Below are 27,037 nucleotides of genomic sequence, written 5' to 3'. Positions count from 1 at the left end.
GATCGGGGTCAGAATTTGATGCTGATCGGGGAAGCAGTTAGTGTTCAGGGCCAGGAGGACCAATGATGTGTGGGGTGAGGAGCAGCAGGTCGCAAGGTGGGAAGAAGGATACTGGATACCTGTTGGGCTGTAGGAAACATTCCTGCTCCTCCGGGCCCACAAGTAGTTCAGTAAAGACACTTACCTCATGGATTCAGCCTCTCTCGTCTCCTTTAAGATGCCGAGTTTCACGAGAAACATGGCTGCCTGGTGTTAAAAATAGAATGACCGTTAAAGTGAAGGCTGAGTTTGGTGATGCTGCAACTATAGAGGGTGAACTTCCTACATATTTGTTCCACTGCCTGTGACATCTGATTATTAAAATACAGCAAATGTGTAGAAAAGCTGAAGCAGATTAATGAAATTCTCTTGGTTAGAGTGCCATGTTAGCCCCAATAGAAGCAAGCCAAATGGCAGCCAGTAAACTCTGTTCACTCTCTTCGCTGTACAATTATTTCCCAGGGTGCAAACATGTTCACATGCGCTTACGCTACGTACTTTTCTGCATTAGACTTTTGCAAGAGCTGATTGTGATGGGAAAAATAGCAGGTTGCCTTGCATGTAGTGAGATTGTTATGGACGCTGAGCGTTGCAGGACGATTATGGTTTAAATTGTGCCTTTAACTCAAAGGAAACAGAGAATCCTGGAAACAAAAATCAAATTAACATTCTTTATAAGCACCTCAGTTCAAAATAATGCCTATGTGATCAGGTTGACATGGGGGAGGGAAACCCATTGGAGGTGGAGTGCCAGTTTTAACACTTCTCACATTATCTTGCTGAAGGAGGACAGCTGCAGCTGTGACACAAAAACAAACAAGCTATTGCTGTGGGAAGGGAGGAAGGAATGTTTTGTGTTAATGCAAGCAGGGTGCTTTCAAGAGTTTGGTTTCTGTTCAAGAGAAAGAGAATGGAACGGGCAGGGCTCTTAAGATTTAAGGAAGGGGGAGTCATTGAGGTGTGCCCGGCTGGTGATAATCATATCCAGAAAAACTCAGGAGGAGTGGAACGACTGTCAAAGGACACAGGAAATTTCGATCTGGCATGGTGGGGAGAAGTGAACCTCCACTGGAGAGCTGGAATTGACTTTTGAACTGTTTCTCTAACGCTACATATCTGCCAAAAGTGTAGCATACAGTAAGAGGTTTTGTAAGGCATACTTCAATTGTGTTAGTTAATGAATGCAAAAATACCTTTTGTTTGGTTTGATGTATAAGTTGACTGTTAATACGTAATCTATGTTGATTTTATTTTGTTCGCTACAGTAAAAGTCAAAAAGTGAAATCTTGTCTTTTGCTTCTTTTCAGTAGTCATTGGAAAATTCATATCTTTTAAAAATGTTATTGGTCTCTGTGGATCGTAACAAGGTGCAGTGTTATTTTGGCACCTTGAAATAACTGATTATCACCACTGCCAGATAGACTGTGCCTTGCAATGACTAAAAATCGGAGTACTGTGCAGTCAGGGCTCAGTGGAGGCCATGGGACGGGGCCGGCGAGAGCTGATAAAAGGAGCAGGCCAGTGGCAGACAGGATGTGCCGTACAGAGCAGCCAAGTGAACACAAACCAGTACTGTCGCCGGCTGATGGGCACACACTAATGAATGAGACGTGTGAGTAACTGTGCATGGACCACTGAACGCAACGTCAGCCAAGTGCACATGCGTGACCGTTCCCGGTGCCTGGCCCATCACAATGTGAAATGAAGGCTTGAGGCCTCATTATAGTATTTAAATATCCAATTCACTTACTGCAAGTTCGATTGGTCGCTCAGCTCTCACTCCGCCTCCATTAAAATTGGAGTGGGTTTAAAGTGGATTGGGTTTGTGCTTCAGGTTTTTGGCATTTTAACCTCTAACATGATCCCCAAACCACTGGTTTTCAGGATTTTAAATTCAGCCCCTGGTCTCACCCATAACAAACACAATTTAGCTGCTACCCATGGAACCTTTGAATAAGTCAATTCCCTTGGAAAGGGGAAAAACACAACTGCAGGGGAGAATAAAAGCTGTAAAATGTGTTTGGGTTGAGGTGTAAATGGAGAAGATTCATAATGTACTGTATATCTCATAAATTAGAAGAGGTATCAAAAACAGAAAATATTGGAATAACTGTGAAAACTTATGATACAGAGATACATTTTGACTATCAAGTATGTATTAATATACATCTAGTACATAAAATGTGGTAAGTGACATTCACGCCACACAACCATTTTTAACGTATAAACCGGACTGATTGTTCAGAATTTCATGGGCAGAATTTTATACTCCCCCACCGGCGGGTTTGTAGGTGGGGGATAAGCGTAAATTTCTTCAGGATGGATTTCCCACTGGGTTCCCGCCCGCCGGGTTCCCGCCCGCCCAGACCTCTCCACAATTTTATGCTGGGGAAAGCAAGGCCTCGGCCGGCTCACCCGCCCTTGCCCCAGTTGAGGCCCTTAAGTAGGCAATTATTGACCACTTAAGGGCCATTTCCAGCTCAGCCTTAAATTTCAGGCTGGTGGGAGGAGTTCTGGGATTTCGGGGGAAAACCAAAACTAAATTGGATTCAAGCTTTGGGCAGGAGTAGGGAGGGGCTGTGTGGGGCCTCCATCAGTTGCCCCTCTTTAACATTGGGCACAACCCCCTTAAGGTCCGGTAACCGCAGGACCTCCCCCACCGGCCCCCAGCCCTTCCACAGACACCCTAATCCCCTTCTGTCCATCCCCCCAGGCCTCCCTCACCCTGAATCATCAAAACTTACCTGTTCCTGGAATCTCAGGACTTAGGCTCTGGGGACTGTTTGCTCTCCCAGTCATGGCCACTGCAGCCTCTGGCCAATCAGATTGGCCGACAGCTCTCTAAGGCAGGACTCCCTCTCGAGTGAGGGGCGGAAATCCTGTCTCCAGCCAATGAATGCTCGTTGGAGTGTGAAATCGCTGCAGGGCCATCTTAAAACTCCTGGCCCTAGCCTATGTACTGAGATCTCATAAACACAAAGGTCAAACTGCCACTCTCCCTGTCATAACTGTGTCCCAAATCACAGAGTGGGAGTCATTGCCATATTACGTGGAGGCATCCATGTCAAGAGTTGCTGTAATTTCTGAACAGCATCTTTCCATTCCATCAAATAGGCCAAAGGCAAAAGACTGAGATGACTCTAGTCGTTCTTCTTTACCCCGTTGTTGGCAGGTCCAGGATCAAATTGATTTTGATTGGATGGTGCTCACTTATGGTTCACAATAGCATCTGTTACCTGAGGGTGTGGCTACCACTGAACCTTATAGCAGCATATCTGGTTAGATTCCTGAAGGATCCTGGGAATCCTTCTAGGCAAGCTGGCAAGTCAGGATGGGGGCAGAGGCAGGTAAATGGCAGATGGAAAAAGTGCCCATTCCATCTGGAATTTGTGTTGCTGCATCCCAACAGCACTAACTTGACAGGTTCCACGCCAGCTTGCAATCCATCTGCTGTCACTACACTTGGATTCTGGCCACAGGGACTGCTGAAGAATCCTGAAGCCCTGACCTGTGCTACAAATTTCAAAAGGAGGCTCTCAATATGTGTTAGGCCCCTAATTTGCATGTTCAAGGAGCCCAACGCCTGGTTTAGGCATCCAGCTGAGACACCTAAAAGATGTGCCCTGTGAATTTAGCAATGGGACCAATGCCTGTGCAAACTTGGCACAGGCTGCCCCACTGCTAATGGCTGAAAAAGGGACTCAGCATATACCAAATTCTACCCCAAAATGTTTTCAATGCCTGATCAGTCGTTAGTTTCTGTGTCATTGAATCATCAAAGAGCCAGGTTTAGACATGTGTTCCCCAGCTGCCTTTCCAAAAGAATTGAATATAGAAATTTTATGCCACATGGGCAACATCACTTAAGTCAATGTTTTCGGATTACTGAACAAGACTAAGAGCATTTATTTTGCTTATTATTGAAGGAGTTTATAGAGGAATTTTCGTTAGATGAAAGAGGCTTGTAAAAACTTTTTCATTTAGGTTACTACAGGAGCAAATTGTTCTGCCCTGGGTTTGTCTTGAATGATTGCCAGTTGATGAATAGTGCAGGTTTAAATGTTCCACCACTTAGTCTAGTTAGTATCTAACATGTGTAAAGGTGACTTTATAGTAAAGCAACAAACCTTCTGGCTTGCTTCTGACCTCCTCTGATGCCATGGGTGGAATTGTCCCGGGAATCGGCAAAGTCCGATATTGGGCGGAGAAATCAGCATGTGACCAGCTGACAGCAGTGGAAGCTTTTTCCACCGTATCGTGCGCCACATTGTTAAAAAAATTGAGGCACAGGTATCACGTTGGATTGCTGGTGGGATGGCCTCTGATTCGCCCGTCCCAACGTCACCTCAGGCCTTCAGTAATCTGGGTACCATATTTAAAGGGTGCCCCTGCATAGAGCTAGCTCTCTACAAGGGATAGGAAGCAGCTGGGAACTGATGGCTGTCAAAGGGAGGAAACATGCTGCCCCCAAATTTAGCGATGCTTCCCTCGAGCACCTACTGGATGCAATGGAGGCCTGCCACGATGTCCTCTACCCCTGCTCTGGGCAAAGAACTTCATCCAAGGTGACAAATCCAGCATGGCAGGCAGTGGCGGCAGTGATCAGTGCCAAAGCCCTACAAAAGAGGGCAGCCACCGAGTGCTGAAAGAGGATGAATGATCTCCTCTGTTCCGCCAGAGTAAGTCACACTTCTCATCACTGTCAACTCACACACTCACAAACCCATCACACACCCACAGGGCCCTCACTCACTGCCAGTTCAAGAGACATCACCATTCACTCTCTCACACACACACACCATCTCCCTGCGAATCGTATCCTTATCCCGTCCATGGCACCACTCAGCACCCACACATGCCAGGCATCCTTCTCATCTGGTCTGGCAGATGTCCTGCTTACACTCTCTGTATTCATACAGAACAAGTTGGCAGAGAACAAAGGGGAGATTTCACAGACTGGTGGATGAATGCCCGATATCAAGATCCTCACAGACTTTGAAAATAGAGCCAGCCAACTCGCCAGCGACGATCTGGACCGTTCCTGTGCTGACGGTGAGGTCGGCGGTGCTCAACCAAGTGAGGATCCAGCAGTGCAACATCCATCAGGCAACCATGCTGTGATTGAGTTGCCCTGTTCTGCAGTCCCCTGCCATGCGCTAATTATCTCTCCATGCTTTTGCAAGCGCATTTGGGAAGCAGCCAAGGGGGTCCACAAGCCAGGTCCTTGACTCAAGCCCCAAGGAACACCACAGAAGACACTGAAACTAAGACCCATCACAGAGCTCACACACACCTTCCACCAGCGTAGAGGCACACACCTCAGTGGGACTTAGTTCTAGAGTATTCTCAGGGTCACAATCCGGTTAGCACATCACACTGTCTGATCCACAGCAGGCGGAGGCAGGGACTTCAGCAGTTTTCCGAGTGCCGGCAGCCACGGAGGCCAGAAATCTGCTGAATCTAAGTTAGCTGATGAGCCTCTGGACTCGGTTCTACCTCAGTTGCTGCAGCTGCAACGGAAAGCTCAGAAACATCGGGCAGGGATGTCCGCTGCACTCCTCAGATTGCAATGCACGATGGAGGAGTCCATCCGCCGTCAGTCTGAGGTGATAGCGCCAGCATACCAATGCACTGTGGTCAACACTGGTAGGATGGCGGTTGCGATGGAGTCCTTAGTCCAGGACATCAGTCCTGCACTGCTCAGGAGCTGCACTCCATTACTGAGGCACTTGCTGACACCATCTGTGTCAATGCGAGAGGTGAGTGGAGCTCAAATGCCTTACTAAAATCCATATAGACAACATCCAATGCACAACTCTCATCAATCCTCCCTGTTATTTCCTCAAAAAGTTCTATTAAGTAAGACACAATCTTCCCTTAACAAAAGCATGCTGACTACCCCTGATCAATCCGAGCCTTTCTTAATGACAGTTTATCCTGTCTCTCAAAACTGATTCCAATAATTTGCCCACCACCGAAGTCAGAACCAGCCTATAAATTTCTGGCCTATCCCTCGCACCCTTTTTAAACTGGTATAATGTTTGCAGACCACCAATCCTCTGGTACCTCGCCTGTATCTACTGAGGATTGGAAAATGATCCTCAGAGCATCCGTCATTTCCTCCCTGGCTTCCTTTAACAACCTGTGATACAATCCATTGGCCTTGGTGACTTATCCACCTTCAAGGATGCCAGTCCCTCGAGTACTTCCTCTCCCAATATGCTTCTTGTGTCTAATATTTTCCACTCCTCCTCTAACTAGAATGTCTGCATCATCCCTCTCCTTACTGAAGACAGACACAAAGTACTCATTGAGAACACTGTCCAAATCTTCAGCATCGACCCACAAGTATCATGTACATCTCTGATAGGCCCTATCCTTTCCTTAGTTATTTTCTTGCTCTTAATGTACTGGTAAAACATCTTTGGGTTTTCTTTGATTTTACCTGGCAATAATTTTTGGATCCTCTCTTTGATTTCCTAATTTCCTTTTTTATTTCACCCCTGTACGTTTTATACTCCTCTAGGCTTTCTACAGTATTAAGGTTTTTGTGACTGTAAAAAGCTCTCTTTTTCTGCTTGATCTTATCCTGTATGCTTCTGGATAACCAGAACTAGAACCAAACTAGATTTGGTAGTATCACCCTTTTTCTTTGTGGGGACACGTCTACACTGTGCCCCTAGAATCTCACCTTTGAATGCCTCCCACTGATTTGACACTGTTTTTCCTTCTAATGGCTGTATCCAATCCACTCTTGCCAGCATGCCTCTCAGCTTTGTAAATTTTGTCTTCCCCCAATTTAAATCTTTCACTTCTGTTCTATCTTTGTCCTTTTCCATAACAATGCTCAATCTAACTGTATTATGGTCACTATCTCCAAAATGGTCCCCCCACTGCTACTTCGTCCACTTGCCCAGCTTCATTTCCTAAGACTAAATCTAGAATTGCTCCCCCTCTCATTGGGCTTGTTATATGCTTGCTGAAAAAGTTTTCTTGAATGCAGTTTGAGAATTTTTCACCCTCTGTGTCCTTCACACTGTTCATATCCCAATTGATATTAGGGTAGTTGAAGTCTCCAATTATTATTGCCCTATTGTTTTTGTACTCAGAAATTTGCCTACATATTTCTCTTCTGACTACCTTCCACTATTTGGGGGTCTATAGTACACTCCTAAAGTGTGGCTGCCCCTTTTTTATTTCTGAGCTCAACCCTTATGGCCTCATTTGATGCTTCATTTAGTATGTCATCCCATCTCACAGCTGTAATTGATTCGCTAACCAATAATGCAACACCCCCATCTTTTTTATCCCCCTTTCTATCCTGCCTGAAAACTTTATATCCAGGAATGTTGAGCTGCCATTTTTGCCCCCCCTTAAGCCAAGTTTCAGTTATAGCAGTGATATCATGCTGCCATATATCTATATGTGCCCTCGTTCATCGGCTTTATTTGCTATACTCCTTGCATTTACATATACACCTTTTTACACTGCCAAATTCCTGTGCTGTACACTTTTTAACTTGTGCTTCTTCTGTCTTTCAGAAAACTCACTAATTTTCTATCTCCCGTTCCCTGCCCTGAATTTGCCCACAGGTTCCCAGTCCCCAGCCAACAGAGTTTAAACTCCTCCGCCCGCAACAGCACTAGCAAATCTCCCTGAGAGGATACTCGTCCCAGTCCTGTTCAGGTGTAGATCATCCAGCTTCTACAGGTCCCACCTTCCCCAGAACCGGTCTCAATGCCTCAGAAATCTGATGCCCTCCCTCCTACACCAGCTTTCCAGCCACATTTTCAATCACTGAATTCTCCTATTCCTATGCTCACATGGGACTAGGAATAATCCTGAGATTACTGCTTTCAAGGTCCTGCTTTTCAACCTCCTTCCTAGCTCCCTAAAGTCTGTTTTCAGGGCCTCATCCCCTTTCCTACTTAAGTCATTGATACCAACATTGACCACAACCTCTGGCTGATCCCCTCCCCCAGAAGAATGTCCTGAAGCCACTCCATGACCTCCTTCACCCTGGAACCAGGGAGGCAACATACCATCCTGGAGTCACGTCTACAGCCACAGAAATGCCTGTCTGTTCCCCTAACTAATGAATCCCCTTTCACTACTGCTCTTTCCCTCTTCTTCCTCCCCACCTGTACAGCAGAGCCGCCTGTGGTGACACAAACCTGGCTTTGGCTGCACTCCTCCGAGGAACCAACACCCTCACCAGTATCCAAAACGGAAAACCTATTGGTAAGCAGGGGGCTCCTGCACTACCTGCCTAGTTCCTTTGGACTGTCTGGTGGTCACCCATTCCCTTTCTGCCTCCAGGTTCCTAAGCTGCGGTATGACCACCTCTCTGAACATGCTATCCATGTAGCTCGGATGTGCCACAGTGCCTCCAGCCACCACCGCTCAAGCTCCGAAACCTGGAGCTCAAGGTTCTGCAACTGGTGACATTTCCTGCACATGTGGTTATCTAGAACACTGGCAGTGTTCACGACTTCCCACATATTACAGGACATGCATTCCACAGGACCAAGCTGTCCTGCCATTGCTTCAATTTACTTCCCTTATGTTAACTTTATTTTACTCTGGTTCACTTATACTACTTTATTTTTACTCTGGTTTACATATACTATTTTATTTTACCTGGCGTCGGCTTAACTTTACTTTCCTATTGCTTGTGTTTCTTACTGAAATCTAAGTAGCTCTTTCATTTAAGAAGAATGTGTTTTTCTCATTTTCAGTTGCTTGAAGACCCTCTCTATCAGCAGTTTCTCACCAACCGACAAACTTGTGTTTCTCCTGTGATGTCACTTTTGGATGTTTGCAAAACTCAGCCCTCTCATGCAGCTTTTCAACTCCTGGTGTCCTGCAGGCTGAGAAAGATAGAGAAATAAAAGAGCACCTCCCTCCTCTCCTCACTGAACTCCCTTACTCACCAAGTCCGCAGCAATTCCACTCTATAACAGTGCACTCCATGACAGGGCGCTTAAACCTCCCTTATTTATACTATTGAGATTCAAATGAATCTCTTATCTGGCAGTTACAGAACCAGATTAGGCCAGTTACTTAATTTGCTGATTTCACCTGCTCTCTAGCAAAGGGCTTGATAAGCCCTGCCCAAGCCTCTAAGAAATTTAAAACTTAAAAAAACAGTAAATTTAAGTAAACTGCTGAATTGCAAGCAAGCATTACTAGATTTTATATAAGATTAACCCTTAAAATTTAAAATTTCACTCCCTTCTCATCAAACTTGCAGAAATTCCATTCTGTAACAGTGCACTCTATCTACTCTGTCTAGGCCCCCCATGATTTCGAACACATCTATCAAATCTCCTCTAAACCATTGTTCAGTTACAGTTTTGCCTGCCAATCTTTGATTCCAATTTCCCTGGGAAAGATCTGTTCTCATCCCACTGAAATTGTCCTTCTCTGTATTTGCACTCTAGATTGCACCTTGTCCTTTTCTATGGCTAATCTAAACCTCACAATACTATTAACACTGTTCCCTACATGTTCCCCTACTGACAATTGATCCATTTGACTCACCTCATTCCCCAGAACGAGATCCAGCAATGCCTCATTCCTCATTGGGCCAAAAATATACTTATCAAGAAAAATTCTCCTGAACGCTCTACAAAACCTCTTCCCGCTCCTGTTCTTTTCACTGTTACTATCGTAGTTTATATTAGGATAATTGAAGTTCCTCATTATTACTGCTTTATTGTCTTTGCACTTATCTAATTTCCCTTCAAAACTGCTCCTCTAAATCTTTCCCACCAGTTGCTGGCCAATAGAATACACCCAATAGTGTAAAGGCACCTCTATTTTTTCTTAACTCTAACCTTAGAGATTCTGCCCTTGACCCCTGTAGGTTATCCTCTCTTTCCAGCCCCATAATATTCTCCTTAATCAATACAGCCACCCCTCCTCCTTTCTTTCCTTCCCTCTCTTTCCCAAACACCTTGAATATTTTGTATCCCAGTCCTGCCCAATTTGAACCAGGTCTCTGCCATTGCCATGACGTCATATTCCATGTGGCTATTTGTGCCTGTAACTCACCAACCTTATTCACCACGCTTGGTCTATTTATATCCAGGCACTGTGAATTTAATTTAGGCTTTAGTATATTTCCTGTCAATCTGACCCTGGCTAAAATCTTATTATTTCATTCTCAAGTGCTGTCTGCCTCTCCCAATCATTTGTGCACCTTGTTTTTCCTTTTCTAATGCTACATTGTGGTTCCATTTCCCTGCCAACTTAGTTTAAACCCTCCCAACTGCACTAGCAAACTGCTCAGAAACTTAGAACTTCAGAGGGGAAGTAAAAAAGGAAATAAGAGGAGCAAGAGAGAGTATGAGAAGAGAATGGCAGCTAACATGATGGAGAATCCATAAGCCTTCTATAGATATATAAACTTGTTGAGGTGCATCCTGTCCGGCCTGTGCAGGTCCCAACTCACTCTAAACTGGTCCCGATGCCCCAGGAAACTAAAGCCCTCTCTCCTGCACCATCTCTCCAGCCACGCAATCATCTGCACTCTCCTACTACTTCTATAATCACTAGCACATGTCACCGGAAGCAATCCAGAGATTACTACAGCTGAGGTCCTGCTTCTTAATCTCATTCCTAGCTCCCTGAAATCTGCCTGCAGGAACTCTTCTCTCTTTCTGGAGATGACAAAGACATTCACGAAGGTGTCAGCAGCAGATGGCGAGTGTTGCTATGGAGGTAGAAGCAGGCAATCTTTGGATGGAGAGTATATGGGCTCGGTAACTCAGCTTGGGATCAAATGGAACACGGAGAGTGGACGGTTTAGTTCAGCCTGGGGCAATGGCTGGAGACCAGGGCACTAGAGAATCTAGAGTTTGTGGCATGTACAATGGCTTCAGTCTTCCCAGTGTTTAACAACTATAAGTCTTGACCACTGTGGTTGTGGTCACAGCCGTTGCATCAAGCCTCTCAGACATGCCCCAGCAGCTAACTTTCCTCCAATAATTCCAGGTACTATGGCCTGCCAGGACTAGGCGTACACCACGGGAGCATTTAAAGCAATTAAATAACCTGAACTTATAAATGCAGTTGGATTTCAGGTCAATGCTTTGTACTTTGGGTGCATTCCACATGCCTAGAACCTAGGCTCAGGGCCCAGAGAAAAAAAATGGTCCTTACATTTTTATAATACCATGAAGGAGGTAGTCTGTTGATGATTTTTGACAAAACTCTCCTGTTTACTTCTTTCCTTGGTTTGCCGCATGTTTTCATATTAAAGTGAAAGAACAGCAGACGAGCAACAATCTCTTCATGGTAGAGAATTGGTACAGGGAGAATGTTTTCTAGCACCTGAAGCTCCCACATCTGAAAAATTCTTCCTTGTTTTATTGTGGCCTGAATTTCACAGCCCATAAAAACAACAGATAATTGCTATATCTATGTAAGTTTGCACATCTACAGTTGCTTAAAGGTTTAGAGTTTTGGACCCCTCCTGATGGTTCAGCATCTTGTACAGGCCAGTGATGGGAAATCATCTTTGTGCAGATCTGCAGAAGCAGTGGCACCAGCCTATTTGCCTTAAGAAACTGCTATAAAGTCAGGACTCCCATCCTGCTTTTCAACAAATGCCCACATCTTATCCCAATATCCATAAGTTTTAATCCACTCAAATGGTGTTTACTTTTACGTTGGGTGTGCCCAAGGCTCTCGGTGACAATAGGCCTACTGACACAAGGCCCATGTTTAAATAAGTATGAGTACGCACAATACCAGCACCTCACCCAACTACTGCCATAACACTACCGTCAACGGCAGGTATCAGGCTTTGTCATGAAACCCAAACTAACCTTAATGTTGAGAGCAGAGGTCAGAAACTTCAATTCCCAAAAAACGTTGGAGCTTCTGCGCATGTGCAGACGGGGAGCAGACTGCACATGCGTAGATTGGCATTTTAAAGTTCTTTGGGCCCAGCGTGCCTGTGCAAGAAGAGAAACAGCACAAAAACCCGGGTCAGGTGATGGAGAGTGGAACGCCATGAAAGACTAGCGTTTCAGGCAGAGGACAGGGAGAGGTCCCAAAAGGAAGGCCCAGATAGGGGACAGAGACAGAAGACAGAAAAAGTTCCCAGTTAAGTTCAGTTAAAAAGAGAGGAGCAAAGAAACAGGCTCCAAAATAATGAAAGGGCAGCAGGGAGCGGACTTTAAGAGGGCTCAGGAGAAGCCCTGAAGGTCCATGAAGGCAGAAGAAAGTTGGTGAGTCCGTGCTGCGGGCCACTGGGGCAAAGTTACTCATTTGGAACAGTAAGGTTTAGCTCAGCGCGGCCAAAGATCTGAAATCGCGTTTGTGAGTTGGCGCTTGGGGGCACGCTCGGGAATCCAGGGGAACGGAATCTCAGGAGATGAGATTGAAACCCTGCTTGGTGGGCCATCATTGTAGCGGCTTTTGGAGAAAATTCCAAGGTGAGATTTTGAAAGGTGAAGATTGGAAACCCTCATGAGAAAGACAGAATTTCAGTGAGGTCGGTTGACTCACAGTGTTTACTGGCATCTGGGTGGCTTGTTGAGAAGTCTGTGGAATCTGTTTTGGTCGCATTTGGCACTTATTGTGCAGTATGGTGTGTTGAATCACAGTTGGCCTGTTAATTCACATGTACCTCATATTTAGCCTTAATGTTAGAGTATAAGATAGCTATTATAAATTGTTTTATCTTTCTGAATTTGTATAGTAAAGTTTACTTTTGGTTTCTTCAAAACCCGTGAAATCTTGTGGCTTTCTTCACTATTAAATCTAAAACCTGGTCTACTTTAAACAAAACATTATTGGTCCCTAATATGAAATAAAAACATAAAGTGCTGGAAAATTCAACAGGTCTGGCAGCATTTGTGGAGAGAGGAATAGAGTTAATGTTTCAAGTCCGCATGACTCTTCTCCAGGGCTAAAGGGAAAAAATGTGTTGGATTTTATACTGCTTAAGAGGGGATGGAGCAGGTGAAGCAAGATAGAAGGTAAGGGATATGTGGGAGCTAAGGAGAAATTGACAAAAATGTCATGGACACAACAAAGGGAATGTTAATGGTAGTGGTAAGGAAGAAAGAAGGCGCTGAATTTTTTTTTATTCATTCACATGATGTGGGCTTCGCTGGCTGGGCCAGCATTTATTGCCCATCCCTAGCTGCCCTTGAGAAGGACTTGGGAGTCCTAGTCCAGGATTCTCTTAAGGTTAACTTGCAGGTTGAGTCGGTAGTTAGGAAGGCAAATGCAATGTTGGCATTTATTTCGAGAGGACTAGAATATAAAAGCAGGGATGTGCTGCTGAGGCTTTATAAGGCACTGGTCAGACCACATTTAGAATATTGTGAGCAATTTCGGGCCCCGTATCTCAGGAAGGATGTGCTGGCCCTGGAGAGGGTCCAGAGGAGGTTCATGAGAATGATCCCATTAATGAAAGGCTTAACATATGAGGAACGTTTGAGGACTCTGGGTCTGTACTCGATGGAGTTTAGAAGGATGAGAGGGGATCTGATTGAAGCTTACAGAATACTGAAAGGCCAGGATAGAGTGGATGTGGGGAAGATGTTTCCATTAGTAGGAGAGACTAGGACCCGAGGGCACAGCCTCAGAGTAAAGGGAAGACCTTTTAGAATAGAGATGAGGAGAAACTTCTTTAGCCAGAGAGTGGTGAATCTATGGAATTCATTGCCACAGAAGGCTGTGGAGGCCAGCTCATTGAGTGTATTTAAGACCGAGATAGATAGGTTCTTGATTGGTAAGGGGATCAAAGGTTACGGGGAGAAGGCGGGAGAATGGGGTTGAGAAACTTATCAGCCATGATTGAATAGCGGAGCAGACTCGATGGGCCGAATGGCCTAATTTCTGCTCCTATGTCTTATGGTCTGATACAACTGAGTGGCTTGCTAGGCTATTTCAGAGAGCATTTAAGAGTCGACCACATTGCTGTGGGTCTGGAGTCACATGTAGTCCAGACCAGGTAAGGATGACAGATTTCCTTCCCTAATAGCAGAACAAGCTCTGTGAAAGCACAATGTAGAAACAAGTGACAGATGGCCCTGTGGGAGTGGAGGGGAGGGAGGTTTGGGGGAGAAGGATTTTTAAAAATGAATAAATTTTAAAAAAGCATAAATGTGTAAGAAATGAACATGAAAATAAATAAGAATGAAAACAAAAAATTAAAATAAAAAAAGAATGGATTAAAAAAGCAGAGATGGAGAAGAGAGTTTATGGTCAGAAGTTGTTGAACTCAATGTTAAGTCCCAATCGGTAGATGAGGTGCTGAGGTCCGGTCCCTAACCGGATCTTACCAATAATTTTAGGATTTGGCCAATGACATGACTGGCCAATAGCCAGCAAAGAATCAAGGAAACTCATGTGATGAATCACCAGCCCAAACAGGGCTGAAATTTTCAAATGGCAATCTTTGAAACAAATATCCAACCACTATGCTCCTGGGCTTTGAGATGAGGAAAGAAAATGAATGAAACCAGGTTAATGAGTTTCCAAACATGTGCTATGCTGCTGCTGCTGCAAAAATAGAGGCTTCAAAAGGTCGTTAGTTGTAGCTATTGAATCAAAATGTAAATCTTTCTAATGCAATTCTTGTGTGTGGTGAAAATTAATTCAGCTGACACCTCAATTTCTCACACTCTGGCAGCTTCCGTATACTGCGTGATATCAGAAAGACTTCACATTATTGCAGATTTGCCTTAGGGTGTAATTAACTTTGCAGTCAATATACTCCATAATATTTGCTTTAATTATTAAGAGTGAAATCATATTTTCATGTCATAAACAATGCAAGGCCCGTCAAAGCATTTTAGGCATTTGGGAAAACCTTTGTGAATCATGATAACTTTAACCATCTCAAATGATGCTAGTAAAAAGCACACGTAGATCCTTTGGTGACCCTCGATGCTATACTTACCATCTTGCAGCCTGGACAGTCATTGCCATTCTGACATGTTCTTCTCCGGGCCTGGACCCCTCCCCCACACTGTACAGTGCAGCGTTCCCATGGGCCCCAAGGAGTCCAGAATGTGTGTGGAGGGCATTGAAGATGCTCATTGCAATACCTAGAAAAGAAGTAGAATGAATACCACACACACAATGTATAGTTGTCACCACAGAAAATGTTGGGTGTGCATTAGCAATGGCTTTGGCTTAACTTCTTTCTTTTTGTTACATCTAATGAGACTAAAACATTTTTTTTCAAACCCAAGGTAATGAATTGAGCTCACAGGAATACTGCCATATGTGCACATGCTGGGCAAAAAGGAAAACTGCACATTCCAGGATTAAATGCAACCTCATAATGAAAGTAAGGCAACATTACATCAAAGAAATTGCACTACCCAGGAATTAAATACAACAGTAAAAGTGTCTAATTACTGATGATTAATCTTTTCTAATGAATGAACGATATCCATACGTTACTATTGGTAATAGAGACCCCTTCATACTGCATTTCAGCACCTGGAACACTATTACAACAAACTGGCTGCACTTAGGCTTTTCTCTACTGCTGTGCGTGACACGACTTTAGTACATGATATCTGATTGAATACAATGGTGGCGTGATAATCAAATGAATGTATCCAGCTCTACTTATCCCACCCCCCTCAACCAGCTTATATTTCACCTCTTTTCTATTTTTCCTTAGTTCTGTTGAAGAGTCAAATGGACTCGAAACGTTAACTGTGTTCCTCTCCACAGATACTGTCAGACCTGCTGAGTTTTTCCAGGTATTTGTATTTTTATTTTTGTTTTGGATTTTTTTTTTGCTTTTATCTTTGAAGGGAAATCTTGCTGAACCTGGCAGCATTATTAAGAAAAATTTTCTCACATACAATTATAGTGCTCAACTGTGAATGCTTCTGAGTGATGAGATGCTAGATTAGCAAATCATTGTGCAAACACAAAATAACCACGTTATGCTTCTACCAGAAATGTACTGTTAGTACAGATTAAGCATTTCAAATTGTTAATCATTTTCAAAGGCTTTTATTCCCCCCTTTCCTTTTCCTCCTCCAGCTGAGTCTTCCAACAGCACTGAATCATACTTTAGAGCAGGGATAGCTAAAATAAGATTTAGCAGAGGTGTTTAAAATCATGAAGGGTTTAGATTCTTTTTTAATTTATTCATTTTTTGGTGACTTTGTAGCGTTTTGATACAGCTAAATGGCTTGCTGGGCCATTTCAGAGGGCATTTAAGAGCCAACCACATTGCTGCGGGTCTGGAGTCACATGTAGGCCAGCCAGGTAAGGAAGACAGATTTCCTTCCCTAAATGTGTGTTAATAGCAGAACAAGGGTGAGCACTCTGTGAAAGCACAGCATAGAAACAAGTGACAGATGGTCCTGTGGGAGTTGGGGGATGCAGAGGGACGACATCACTGGCATGGCCAGCATTTGCTGCCCATCCCTAACTCTCCTTGAGTAGTTGATGGTGAGCTGCCTTCCTGAACCACTGCAGTGCATGCGGTATAGGTACATACACACTGCTGTCAGGAAGAGAGTTCCAGGATTTTGACCCAGCAAGAGTGAAGGAACGGTGATATATTTCCAAGTCAAGATGGTGTATATCTTGGAGGGGAACTTGCAGGTGGTGGAGCTCCCATGTGTCAGCTGCCCTTGTCCTTCTAGATGATGGAAATTGCAGGTTTCGAAGGTGCTGTCGAAGGATGCTTGCCAAGCCTCTGCAGTGCATCTTGTCAATGGTACACACTGCTGCCACTGTGTCAGTGGTGGAGGGAGTGAATGTTTAAGATGGAGGATGGGGTGCAGGTCAGCTGGACTGCTTTGTCCGGGATTGTGTCCAGCATGTTGAGTGTTGTTGGAGCTGCACTCGTCCAGGAAAATGGAGAGTATTCCATCATACCCTGACTTGTGTCCTGTAGATGGTGGACAGACTTTGGGGAATCAGGAAGTTAATTATCCGCTGCAGATTTCCCAGTATTTACATGGCTGGTTCATTTCAGTTTCTGATCAATGGTAACCCCCAGGATGTTGATAGCGGGGGATTCAGTGATGGTAACGCTTTGGAATGTCAAGGGGAGATGGTTAGATTCTCCCTTGTTGGAGATGGTCATTGCCTGGCACTTGTGTGGCAAAAATGTTACTTGTCAATTATCATCCCAAGCCTGAATGTTGTCCAACTCTTGTTGCATGTGGACACGGACTGCTTCAGTGTTTAATGAGTCGTGAATGGTGCTGAACACTGTGCAATCATCAGTGAACATCCCCACTTCTGACCTTATGATAGATGGAAGGTCATTGACGAAGCAGCTGAAGATGGTTGGGCCTAGGACACTACCCTGAGGAACTCCTGCAGTGATGTCCTGGGGTTGAGATGATTGGTCTCCAACAATCATAACCATCTTATTTTGTGCTAGGTATGACTCCAACCAGTGGAGAGTTACCTCCCCAATTCCCATTAACTTTAGATTTCAGCTCTTTTGTTCATGTTGGACCAAGGTTGTAATGAGGTCTGGAGCCAAATAGCCTTGGTGGAACCCAAACTGAGCATTGATAAGCAGGTTATTGCTGTCTAGCTGCCATTTGATAGCACTGACACTGACATCTTCTGTCACTTTGCTGATGATCAACAGTAGATTAATGGGGCAGTAATAGGCCGGGTTGGCTTTGTCCTGCTTTTTGTGGATAGGACATAACTGGGCAGTTTTCCATATTTTCGGGTAGATGCCAACATCGTGACTTCACAGGGACATTTTGGCTAGGGGCACCATTAGTTCTGGAACACAAATCTTCAGTATTATTGCTGGAACATTGTCAGGGCCCATAGCCTTAGCAGAATCCAGTGCCTTTAGCCATTTCTTGATATCACGTGGGGTGAATTGAATTGGCTGAAGACTGGCATCTGTGATGCTTGGCCTCAGGAGGAGGCCGAGGTGGATCATGGCACTTCTGGCTGAAGACGGTTGCAAGTGCTTCAGCTTTGTCTTTTGTACTGATGTGCTGGGCTCCCTCATGATTCTGGATGAGAATATTTGAGCAGCTGCGTCCTCCAGTTAATTGTTTAATTGTCCACTACGATTCACGACTGGACATGGCAGAGAGCTGGAGAACTTTGATCTGATCCTTTAGTTGTGGGATCATTTAGCTCTACCTATCGCATGCTGCTTAGTAAGCATGCAGTCCTGTGTTGTAACTTTGCCAAGTTGGTACCCCATCGTTAGGTATGCCTGGTGCTGCTCCTAGCATGGAGCCAGGGTTGATGTCCTGGCTTGATGGTGTTAGTGGAGTGAGTGATAGGTTGAGGCATGAGAATACAGATTGTGGTTGAATTGAATTCTACTGCAACTGATGGCCCGCAGCCCTTTATTGGTGCCCAGTTTTGAGTTATTCTGAATCTATCCCATTTAGCATGATAGTAGTCCCACACAACACAATTGAGGGTATCCTCAATGTGAAGATGGGAATTCGACTCCACAAGGACTGTGCAGTGATCGCACTACCAATACTGTCATGTACAGGTGCATCTGTGACAGGTAAATTGGTCAGGGAGAAGTCAAATAGAGTCTTTCCACATATTGGTTCTTTTCTCACCTGCCACAGGCCCAGTCTGGAAGATAAACCCTTAGTAGCTCAGTCAGTAGTGGTGCTACTGAGTTAGTCTTGGTGGTGGGCATTGAAGAATCACATCCAGAGTACATCCTGTTGCCTTGCTACCCTCAGTGCTTCTCCCAAATGCTGTTCAACATGGAGGAGTACTGATTCATCAGCTGACCGAGGGCAGTAGGTGGTAATCAACAGAAGGTTTCCATGCCCATGTTTGACCAAATGCCATGGGCCTTCAAGGACTCCCAAGACAATTCCTACCTGACTGTATATCATCATACCACTACTTCTGGTTGGTCTATCCTGCCAGTATGACAGGAAATACCCAGGGATGGTGATGGCGGTGCCTGGGACATTGTCTGTGTGGTATGATTCCATGAGTATGACGATGTCAGGCTGTTGCTTGACCAGCCTGTGGGACAGCTCTCCCAATTTTGGCACAATCCCTCAGATGTTAGTGAGGAGGACTTTGAGGATCAAGTGGGCAGGGGTGTCGTTGGTCCTTTCCAGTGCCTTGGTCGATGTAGGTTGGTCTATTTGGTTAAACAATTCAGTAAATAAAGGGAAACTAAAGAGAAACAATGGCTGAAGAACTGATAACCAGTGGGTATAGAATTAAGGTGATTGGCAAACAAAACAGAGACAACATGAGGAAAGATTGCTTTTAAACACAATGCGTGGTTAATGTTAAAACTCAGATGGTTAGGTGCTGAAGGATAGAACACTGGACACTAGTCTTTATTCATTTAGAAGCCTTTATTTACAGAGACAAACACTGCACACCATGCATTTCCAGCAGCTTGCTCCTAATTGTGTAAACACACGTAGCGCCCCAATTAATATCCACCACCTGAGAGCAATTAACACCCAGTTGATACAATTAACAATTAGGAATCAGAATTCACGGCCTGATCGAGTGGCAGATACAAGGTACAGATTCAAGAGCAACCTTCAAAAGGTACTTGAAGGAAAAAATGTTGGGATATGGGGAAAGAGCTGGGCAAGTAGGGCTGGCATAGATTTGATGGGTACAATAGCCTCCTTCTATGTTGTCTTATTCAGTGATTCTACCCAGGACAAGAAATCAGGCAGCTGCCTTATTTCGAATTCAGTAGTTTGGAGTTGTGTGACAGCAGCATGGGGCACCCTCCCACTTTCCTTCTCTCTGTGGCAAAATATTCTCATCGATCTCAATTTTATCAAAACGATGCTGCTTCTTTTCTGAACTTTTCTCCCTGGTTCCGAATACACAACCCTGCAGAAAACTATCAAGTTCACATCAAAAGTAGTAGTATTATTATGCCCTTAGTTGCACTATTGTACAGGTAACTACAGGGCAGTGAGAGTCAAACTGGATTAATGTAAGACACTTAGACCATCACACAAGTGGCAACACACTGAATCAGAGCGGGATCTATGGTAGGCTCAAAGTTCCAACAAGAACTCATTTACAAAAGAAAAATACTGCAAGTGCTTGTTATCTATAATACATGTTTCGATGTGATAGCCAATGTAATAATTCAGGAATAAAAACAAAAAACTACTGCGGATGCTGGAAATCCAAAACAAAAACAGAATTACCTGGAAAAACTCAGCAGGTCTGGCAGCATCGGTGGAGAAGAAGAGTCGGCGTTTCGAGTCCACATGACCCTTCAACAGAACTGAGTATAGTTAGGAGAGGGGTGAAATATAAGCTGGTTTAAGGTGGGGGGGCGGGGGGAGAGAAGTTGAGGGTGGGGTGGTTGTAGGGACAAGCAAGCAGTGATAGGAGATGTCACAGACAAAAGGATCAAAGAGGTGTTGAAGGTGGTGATATTATCTAAGAAAAGTGCTAATTAAGAATGGATGGCAGGATACTCAAGGTACAGCTCTAGTGGGGATGGGGTGGAAAGACTGACAAGGTATTAGTTGTAGATTTAAAAATAATGGAAATAGGTGGGAAAAGAAAAATCTATATAAATTATTGAAAAAAACAAAAGGGAGGGGGAAGAAACGGGGTGGGGATGGGGGGAGGGAGTTTAAGATCTAAAGTTGTTGAATTCAATATTCAGCCCGGAAGGCTGTAAAGTGCCTAGTCGGAAGATGAGGTGCTGTTCCTCCAGTTTGCGTTGGGCTTCACTAGAACAATGTAGCAAGCCAAGGACAGACATGTGGGCAAGAGAGCAGGGTGGAGTGTTAAAATGGCAAGCGACAGGGAGGTTTGGGTCTTTCTTGCGGAAAAAAAGAAAGACCCAAAGAAAGACCCAAACCTCCCTGTCGCTTGCCATTTTAACACTCCACCCTGCTCTCTTGCCCACATGTCTGTCCTTGGCCTGCTGCATTGTTCCAGTGAAGCCCAACGCAAACTGGAGGAACAGCACCTCATCTTCCGACTAGGCACTTTACAGCCTTCCAGGCTGAATATTGAATTCAACAACTTTAGATCTTAAACTCCCTCCCCCTATCCCAACCCCGTTTCTTCCCCCTCCCTTTTGTTTTTTTCAATAATTTATATAGATTTTTCTTTTCCCACCTATTTCCATTATTTTTAAATCTACAACTAATACCTTGTCAGTCTTTCCACCCCACCCCCACTAGAGCTGTACCTTGAGTGTCCTGCCATCCATTCTTAATTAGCACTTTTCTTAGATAATATCACCACCTTCAACACCTCTTTGATCCTTTTGTCTGTGACATCTTTGATTATCTGCTCCTATCACTGCTTGCTTGTCCCTACAACCACCCCACCCTCAACTTCTCTCCCCCCGCCCCCCACCTTAAACCAGCTTATATTTCACCCCTCTCCTAACTATACTCAGTTCTGTTGAAGGGTCATGTGGACTCGAAACGTCGACTCTTTTCTTCTCCACCGATGCTGCCAGACCTGCTGAGTTTTTCCAGGTAATTCTGTTTTTGTTAATAATTCAGGAACATGCATACTAAACAGAATCTTATTGCTCTATCACCTGTCCACCTGCTTCAATCGTGTTTTAAGTAATGGACAATAGTTGACCAGATATGTTCTGCATCCTGATAGATGTCTGTCCAGGATTTTCCTGACCAGTTTAGTTGAATGTAAACATCCGATCACAGCGAAAATTCTATGGCACCTCAACTGGCTATGTGCTGCATGTTTTAATAATGTCCTTGTATGGAGAATACATTTGTGAGGATAACTAGCAACAGGAATAAAAACTTAGAGCTGACTTCTACCAGCTGTAACAGTATAAATGGCGTAGAACAAGGACAAATAATCCAGGGACCTTGGCAAACCTCGCTACTTGAATTGGCCCATGGGGCCACAGTGCTGTATAAACTCTGCCGTCTGCTGTGGCTTAAGTTTTGATAACTTGCCAAGCAGCTGCACGCAAAGGCTGCTAATCATGTTCATCTGACATGTGGAAACGTGGTACAGCACAGGGCTTTTAAATACAGAATCAGAATCCTTTACAGAGCCTATTCTGAGAAAATCAGGAATCCTCATTGCAAACAATGTCAAAACTGAAATCTAATCAGGGGTGATAGTCAGCTTCTTCCCAGGTTGTTGAGCTAGCCTTTTAAACAAGTTCAGCCTTATTTCCAAAATATCTATGAAAATTCCAAAAACATCAGTATGTTTATTCAGCTAGGATCTATTGCTGAATAAACCTGAGAGCAGTGCTCCATACTAATGAATTAGGGCCAAGTTTTTTTTCGGTTCTACTGGCAGCACTTCAAGTTAGACCTCAATGTGCTGTTCTTTCCTCAGGCCTGAGCCTCTATGTCTTCTGCCCCACTAAAATGAACTTGTTTTTGTTAGAAGTCTGTTAAATTAACGAAACTCAAGCTTGGGAACTAAGTAATTGATTCCGGGTATAAAATGATGACTGCCTCCTTTCACTTTAGCAGGAACACTCTCAAGCAAAATAGACACATGCACAATGTACACTTTACTGGGAAATTCTCCCCATGCTACTGTATTTTTCATTAAAAGGGAATTCAACCTTTCAAAAACAAAAAACAATTAGTGGCAAGTCTCAAAAGTCTATTATCAAGCATGACCTCGATGTCCAGTGCTGCTCTGCTGGTTCACAAGCCGTGTTATGAAGCAAATCACCTGGAGTACCATTTTTCCCCTGCCTACTGCCATTATTATTGTGATTTTTTTTTTGGAAATATCCAATGTACCGGAATCAAATAGTTTGAGTAATGTCTCCCATCTGGGGCTATTTTTAATTATCAATCTGTCTCCAATTAAGCATTTACAGAAGTGGGTTTGCCCTAATCAGCAAATACTTAACCCTGGCATTTTAGAAAAAGGCTTACTGATTGGGTGGTCATGTTTAATACAATTCAATACATAAAATACATCATTGTACAGTTTGATCAAACCTCCCTTAGCATGCATATCATTCTCATCACTTTTATCTTGCCAATTGTCTTCTGCCTTTCCCTCTTAAAGTCAAAGAATCCTGTTGAAATATTACTCCATAGATTCTGGCAGGCCCCCGATGCTATTCTTCAAGTGTGAGTGCAAGCAGTGAGATGTAACAAACTATATGACAGTAAAGTTTTTAGTTACCAGAGACCAGGAAACCAATCTTATCGCTTTAACCTATGTTCTACAGAACACACTAACTGGGCAAGCTGTTCACACACCATTACTTTTTCAGAAAATCCTGGGTCATTAGCTCATATGGAAGAGGAAAAATCAGGGCCACATATTTTCAAAGCAAGAATTTTCTAGATTATTCCTGCATGATTCTTTCAAGAACTTGATATCTTAAAATAAACAATTTTGTGGGTAAACATAGCTTAAAATAGCTGCGCTAATACTAAGACATGAAGAAAACAAAACTCAAATGACACTGAGTTGGAGAAGTTAAATTACTGAATCAGCTCAATGCTTTCCTTTGTTATTGCTTGTTTGAATTTAGGAGTTCCCACTAAAATATAAAAGGAGCTTTATCAGAGCACTGCCACTTAGCTCGAACAGCCACTCATGAATCAGTCACGTGACCTTTATATTACATATACACTCAAGAGAGGGACAAATTACTTTGGAAGTCCAATTTTATAGCTTCTAACTAACACAAAATTAAGCTTTAACCACCAAAACCATTATTATACTAGGATTTTTGTGCCAAAGTGAACTCATAGTGAGGTAAATTTGGCATAAAATTCCCCCATAAAGAGTCTGAATTCATATTAAGGACTTTAGAATCAGAAGCTCAATACAAATCGGCAGACAGTATCAACTACAAAAAGGATAGTCAAATTCAATGAAGCCAGCTAAGGCCTTTCAGACTGAATCAGATGGAATGTATAAGTGGATGAAAACTGCCACTGAATTCAGTATGGACAGTTGCAGAGTGTACAGGAAGAAATGATGGGTGTCATAAGAAGTCTACGTAAGGTATCAAAATAGAGGGAGATCAACTTGTCCAATCACTGTAGAATACCAACCGACAAAGCTAAAAGAATGCTGAACTATATAGTAAAATTTCCCTTGAAATGCGATTATTCACTTGTTTTAATAGACAATTGCAGTTATAACTTCCCTATCTCCAATAACTTTGGTTGTGTTGGGGCGGGGGGGGGGAGCAGGATTTTATTGGGCCTGCAAGAGTGGGAAACTCTTGCAGGGTGGGGTGACTTAATTAGGCAGAAGTTGAAATTTCACTTTCAGGATAGCAGGTTCAAATTTGGAGATTAAGTCAGTGGCGTGTTTGTGGTGGGTCGGGCCTCGTGCCATCCTGTGGTGGGTTCCTACTTGTAGTATGTTTACATGCCATGAATACTCATTATATTAAAACATTTCGTAATTACATCCCACCAACTCGATAAAGTCAGTGGCACACAAGAATTTCATGACACCCGGTTCACATTTGTTTAAAGTAGGTGCACAACATTCGACTTTGTCTGAGGTCAGCAGTTTATTTGTTGAACTCTGCAGCACAAGGGAGGTGCACAAGAATGGGCACTTGCATGGAGGCTCAACAACAGGAGGAGGAAGGGGGCTGTGGAGTGGGTCAGGGCATGGAAGAGTGGAAGCGGGAAACAAGGGAGGACAAAGGGTGGGGTGGGAGTGGCAAAAGCGAGTGAAGCGGGAAGGGCCTGGCATCATGGGAGGGAACAAGTCAGTCAAGGTAAGAAAATGAAGGACCTCAAGGGCAGTGTCAATACTGTCCACATGTGGGTCCATCTCAGGGTGTTGGCTGGCAGAGTCCTTATAGGGCTTTGAGTTCACCTGCAACATTTCAATTATCCCCTCTGAGTGATCTCAGACAATGTCTTTTACAATGCATAGAAGGGATGGCCAGCTGGGCCTGCAAGTTCAGCCATGTCCCACAGAGTGGCGAGTACAACACTGAACACTAACATGAACATTCAATAAAGAGTGAACGCAAAAACACAACATTGTTTCTTCCAAATAAAGAAATGTGAATGGCGGAGCAGACTCGATGGGCCGAATGACCAATTTCTGTTCCTACGTCTTATGGTCCCTAACTCAACTGTAACTATCACTGTGTGCCAATCATGAGCCAATATATTTAGATCTCTGACTAAACCAAAGCCTCACAAATAATGATGATGCACACATGGATAAAGTGAAACCAAGGGAATGTGAAACAGTCACAAGTGAATTTAAATTTGAAAAACACCCATGCCACTTTTGCGCTCTCAATAAGTCTTATGGTAATGGGGCAATGGGGTTGGGCAGGAAAGTTCTGGCTGTGATGCAGAGCCTCCCTGCTTGACCAAGAGGCTCTTTTACTGCCTGCTCATGTATGCTGCAATGTCAGCTGACAGTGGGTTTCACCACTGATAAACTTCCCCCGCCAGGTGATCGCATGTGTCTCCCGTGCACAATGCTGGCACTTTAAATATTAATTAGAATTGCATGGGAACCAGCAAAAAACAAGAGAGTGGAAGTAGCACCCACTTCCTGGTTCCACCGTCAGGAATGGTGCGACATGATTAAAATTCTGCCCCTTTTGTCTGATAAAAGAATTCTAAGCTTCCCAATGTGCATTTAATCCTGATCCTAAATTTCTGGCTTCATCACCAATTACCTGACCCATGGTAATAAGCTTTCACTATTTACCTCATAAATTCTTTCAAGAATTATGTTGTTATAATTATATGCAACTGACACAATTATATCTAATTTACTCTGATACCAATTTTTTAAAAATGAAATGATTGCATAAGAGGTGTGGGCTTAAATCTGTACAAGGCGTTGGTCAAGCCACAATTAGTGAAAACTGTATAGCTTTGGGTCCCCATTTTAGATATTCTCTCCACCCCCCTCCCACCCCCGCTCCATCAGTTCTGCTCTACTGATTTACAGCCCCAGCATTCAGGTAACCAGTCATAACTCTGTGGGTGATTCTGAGCTCCCAATGGGGACCTGTTCTCACAGGGAGCACAAATTAGAGAATCTCTAACTTGGGTTCACTGTGAAAATGGCCAATGCTCAAGGGCAGGATCACAGAATCATTCATCCTTAGCACCACCCTAGGTGAATCTGTTGTGAATCTTTTCAAAACTGCAATATCCTTTCTATAATGGGAACCCAAAGCTATACAATTTTCACTAACTGTGGCTTGACCAACGCCTTGTACAGGTTTAAGCTCACACCTATTATGCAATCATTTAATTTAAAAAAATTGGGATCAGAGTAAATTAGATATAACTGTGTAAGTTATATATAATTATAACAAAATCTATTCCCTTCAAAGATTATCCTGAACATGCTCCCCTTTGTAACGTGTGCTTTGTGCAGACTCACTGCACAGCATACAAGACTGGCGCAGTCACTTCACTGGTTGATGGTTAAAATGAACGTGACAATATTCACAGTGTTTGTTAGTTGCACAGAAGAAGATGCCAAATGAACAAACCTAATTCATGTTAGGCTGAGTGCTGTGATCTAAAGCCAGCAGCTATTCAGCTCTATGGTGCAACATGAAATTGAAGCTATAAAATTCCAGGATCTGGATTACAGATTAAATGCACTGCACCCAAAAACTGAAAGTTTAATTATATATTGGGTTTGATAAGGATTTGTAACTTAATTCTGTTCTGACATTTTTCCATTTGTTGGTATAAAAGATTTATGCATCCTTCAAGAATGCCATTAAAAAAAATCTTCCAAAAATGACAACTGCTTGGCGCATCCCAAGCAGTGAACCTTCTTAAATAGACAGACAGTCGTTCCATTTAGAAGAGTGGACAGGGTGTCCTGTGCCCTGAACGATATTTTGGTGATTGTTGTGCCAGTGAATATTATAGTTTATTTAGAGTCATTAAATAAAATTGGAGAACGTTTTTACAATTCAAGAATAAACATTCATCTTCAAAGTTCCTAGCAGGCTACTTTAATGCTCCCAACACATTTACATGGATGGGAAATCATTGGCAGTGCATGCTTATTTTCTGGTGTATGTTCCTGGTTC

The 27,037-nt window shown here is 43.6% G+C and overlaps 1 protein-coding gene across 1 annotated transcript in view; it reads right to left on the bottom strand.

Annotated features, from left to right (window-relative positions):
- The window catches only part of sema5a (sema domain, seven thrombospondin repeats (type 1 and type 1-like), transmembrane domain (TM) and short cytoplasmic domain, (semaphorin) 5A), a 251,957-nt gene that overhangs the window by 37,479 nt on the left and 187,441 nt on the right, over nucleotides 1-27,037 (bottom strand). The window contains exon 15 of the mRNA XM_078538724.1: nucleotides 14,966-15,113. Within this exon, the coding sequence (XP_078394850.1) occupies nucleotides 14,966-15,113 (148 nt within the window). The remainder of the gene's footprint in view (nucleotides 1-14,965; nucleotides 15,114-27,037) is intronic.

Source organism: Cetorhinus maximus, chromosome 3 (assembly GCF_964194155.1).
Source record: "Cetorhinus maximus chromosome 3, sCetMax3.hap1.1, whole genome shotgun sequence".
Lineage (NCBI taxonomy): Eukaryota > Metazoa > Chordata > Chondrichthyes > Lamniformes > Cetorhinidae > Cetorhinus > Cetorhinus maximus.
The sequence above is the reverse complement of the archived record's forward strand: the minus strand, read 5'-3'. Positions and strand labels throughout refer to the sequence as shown.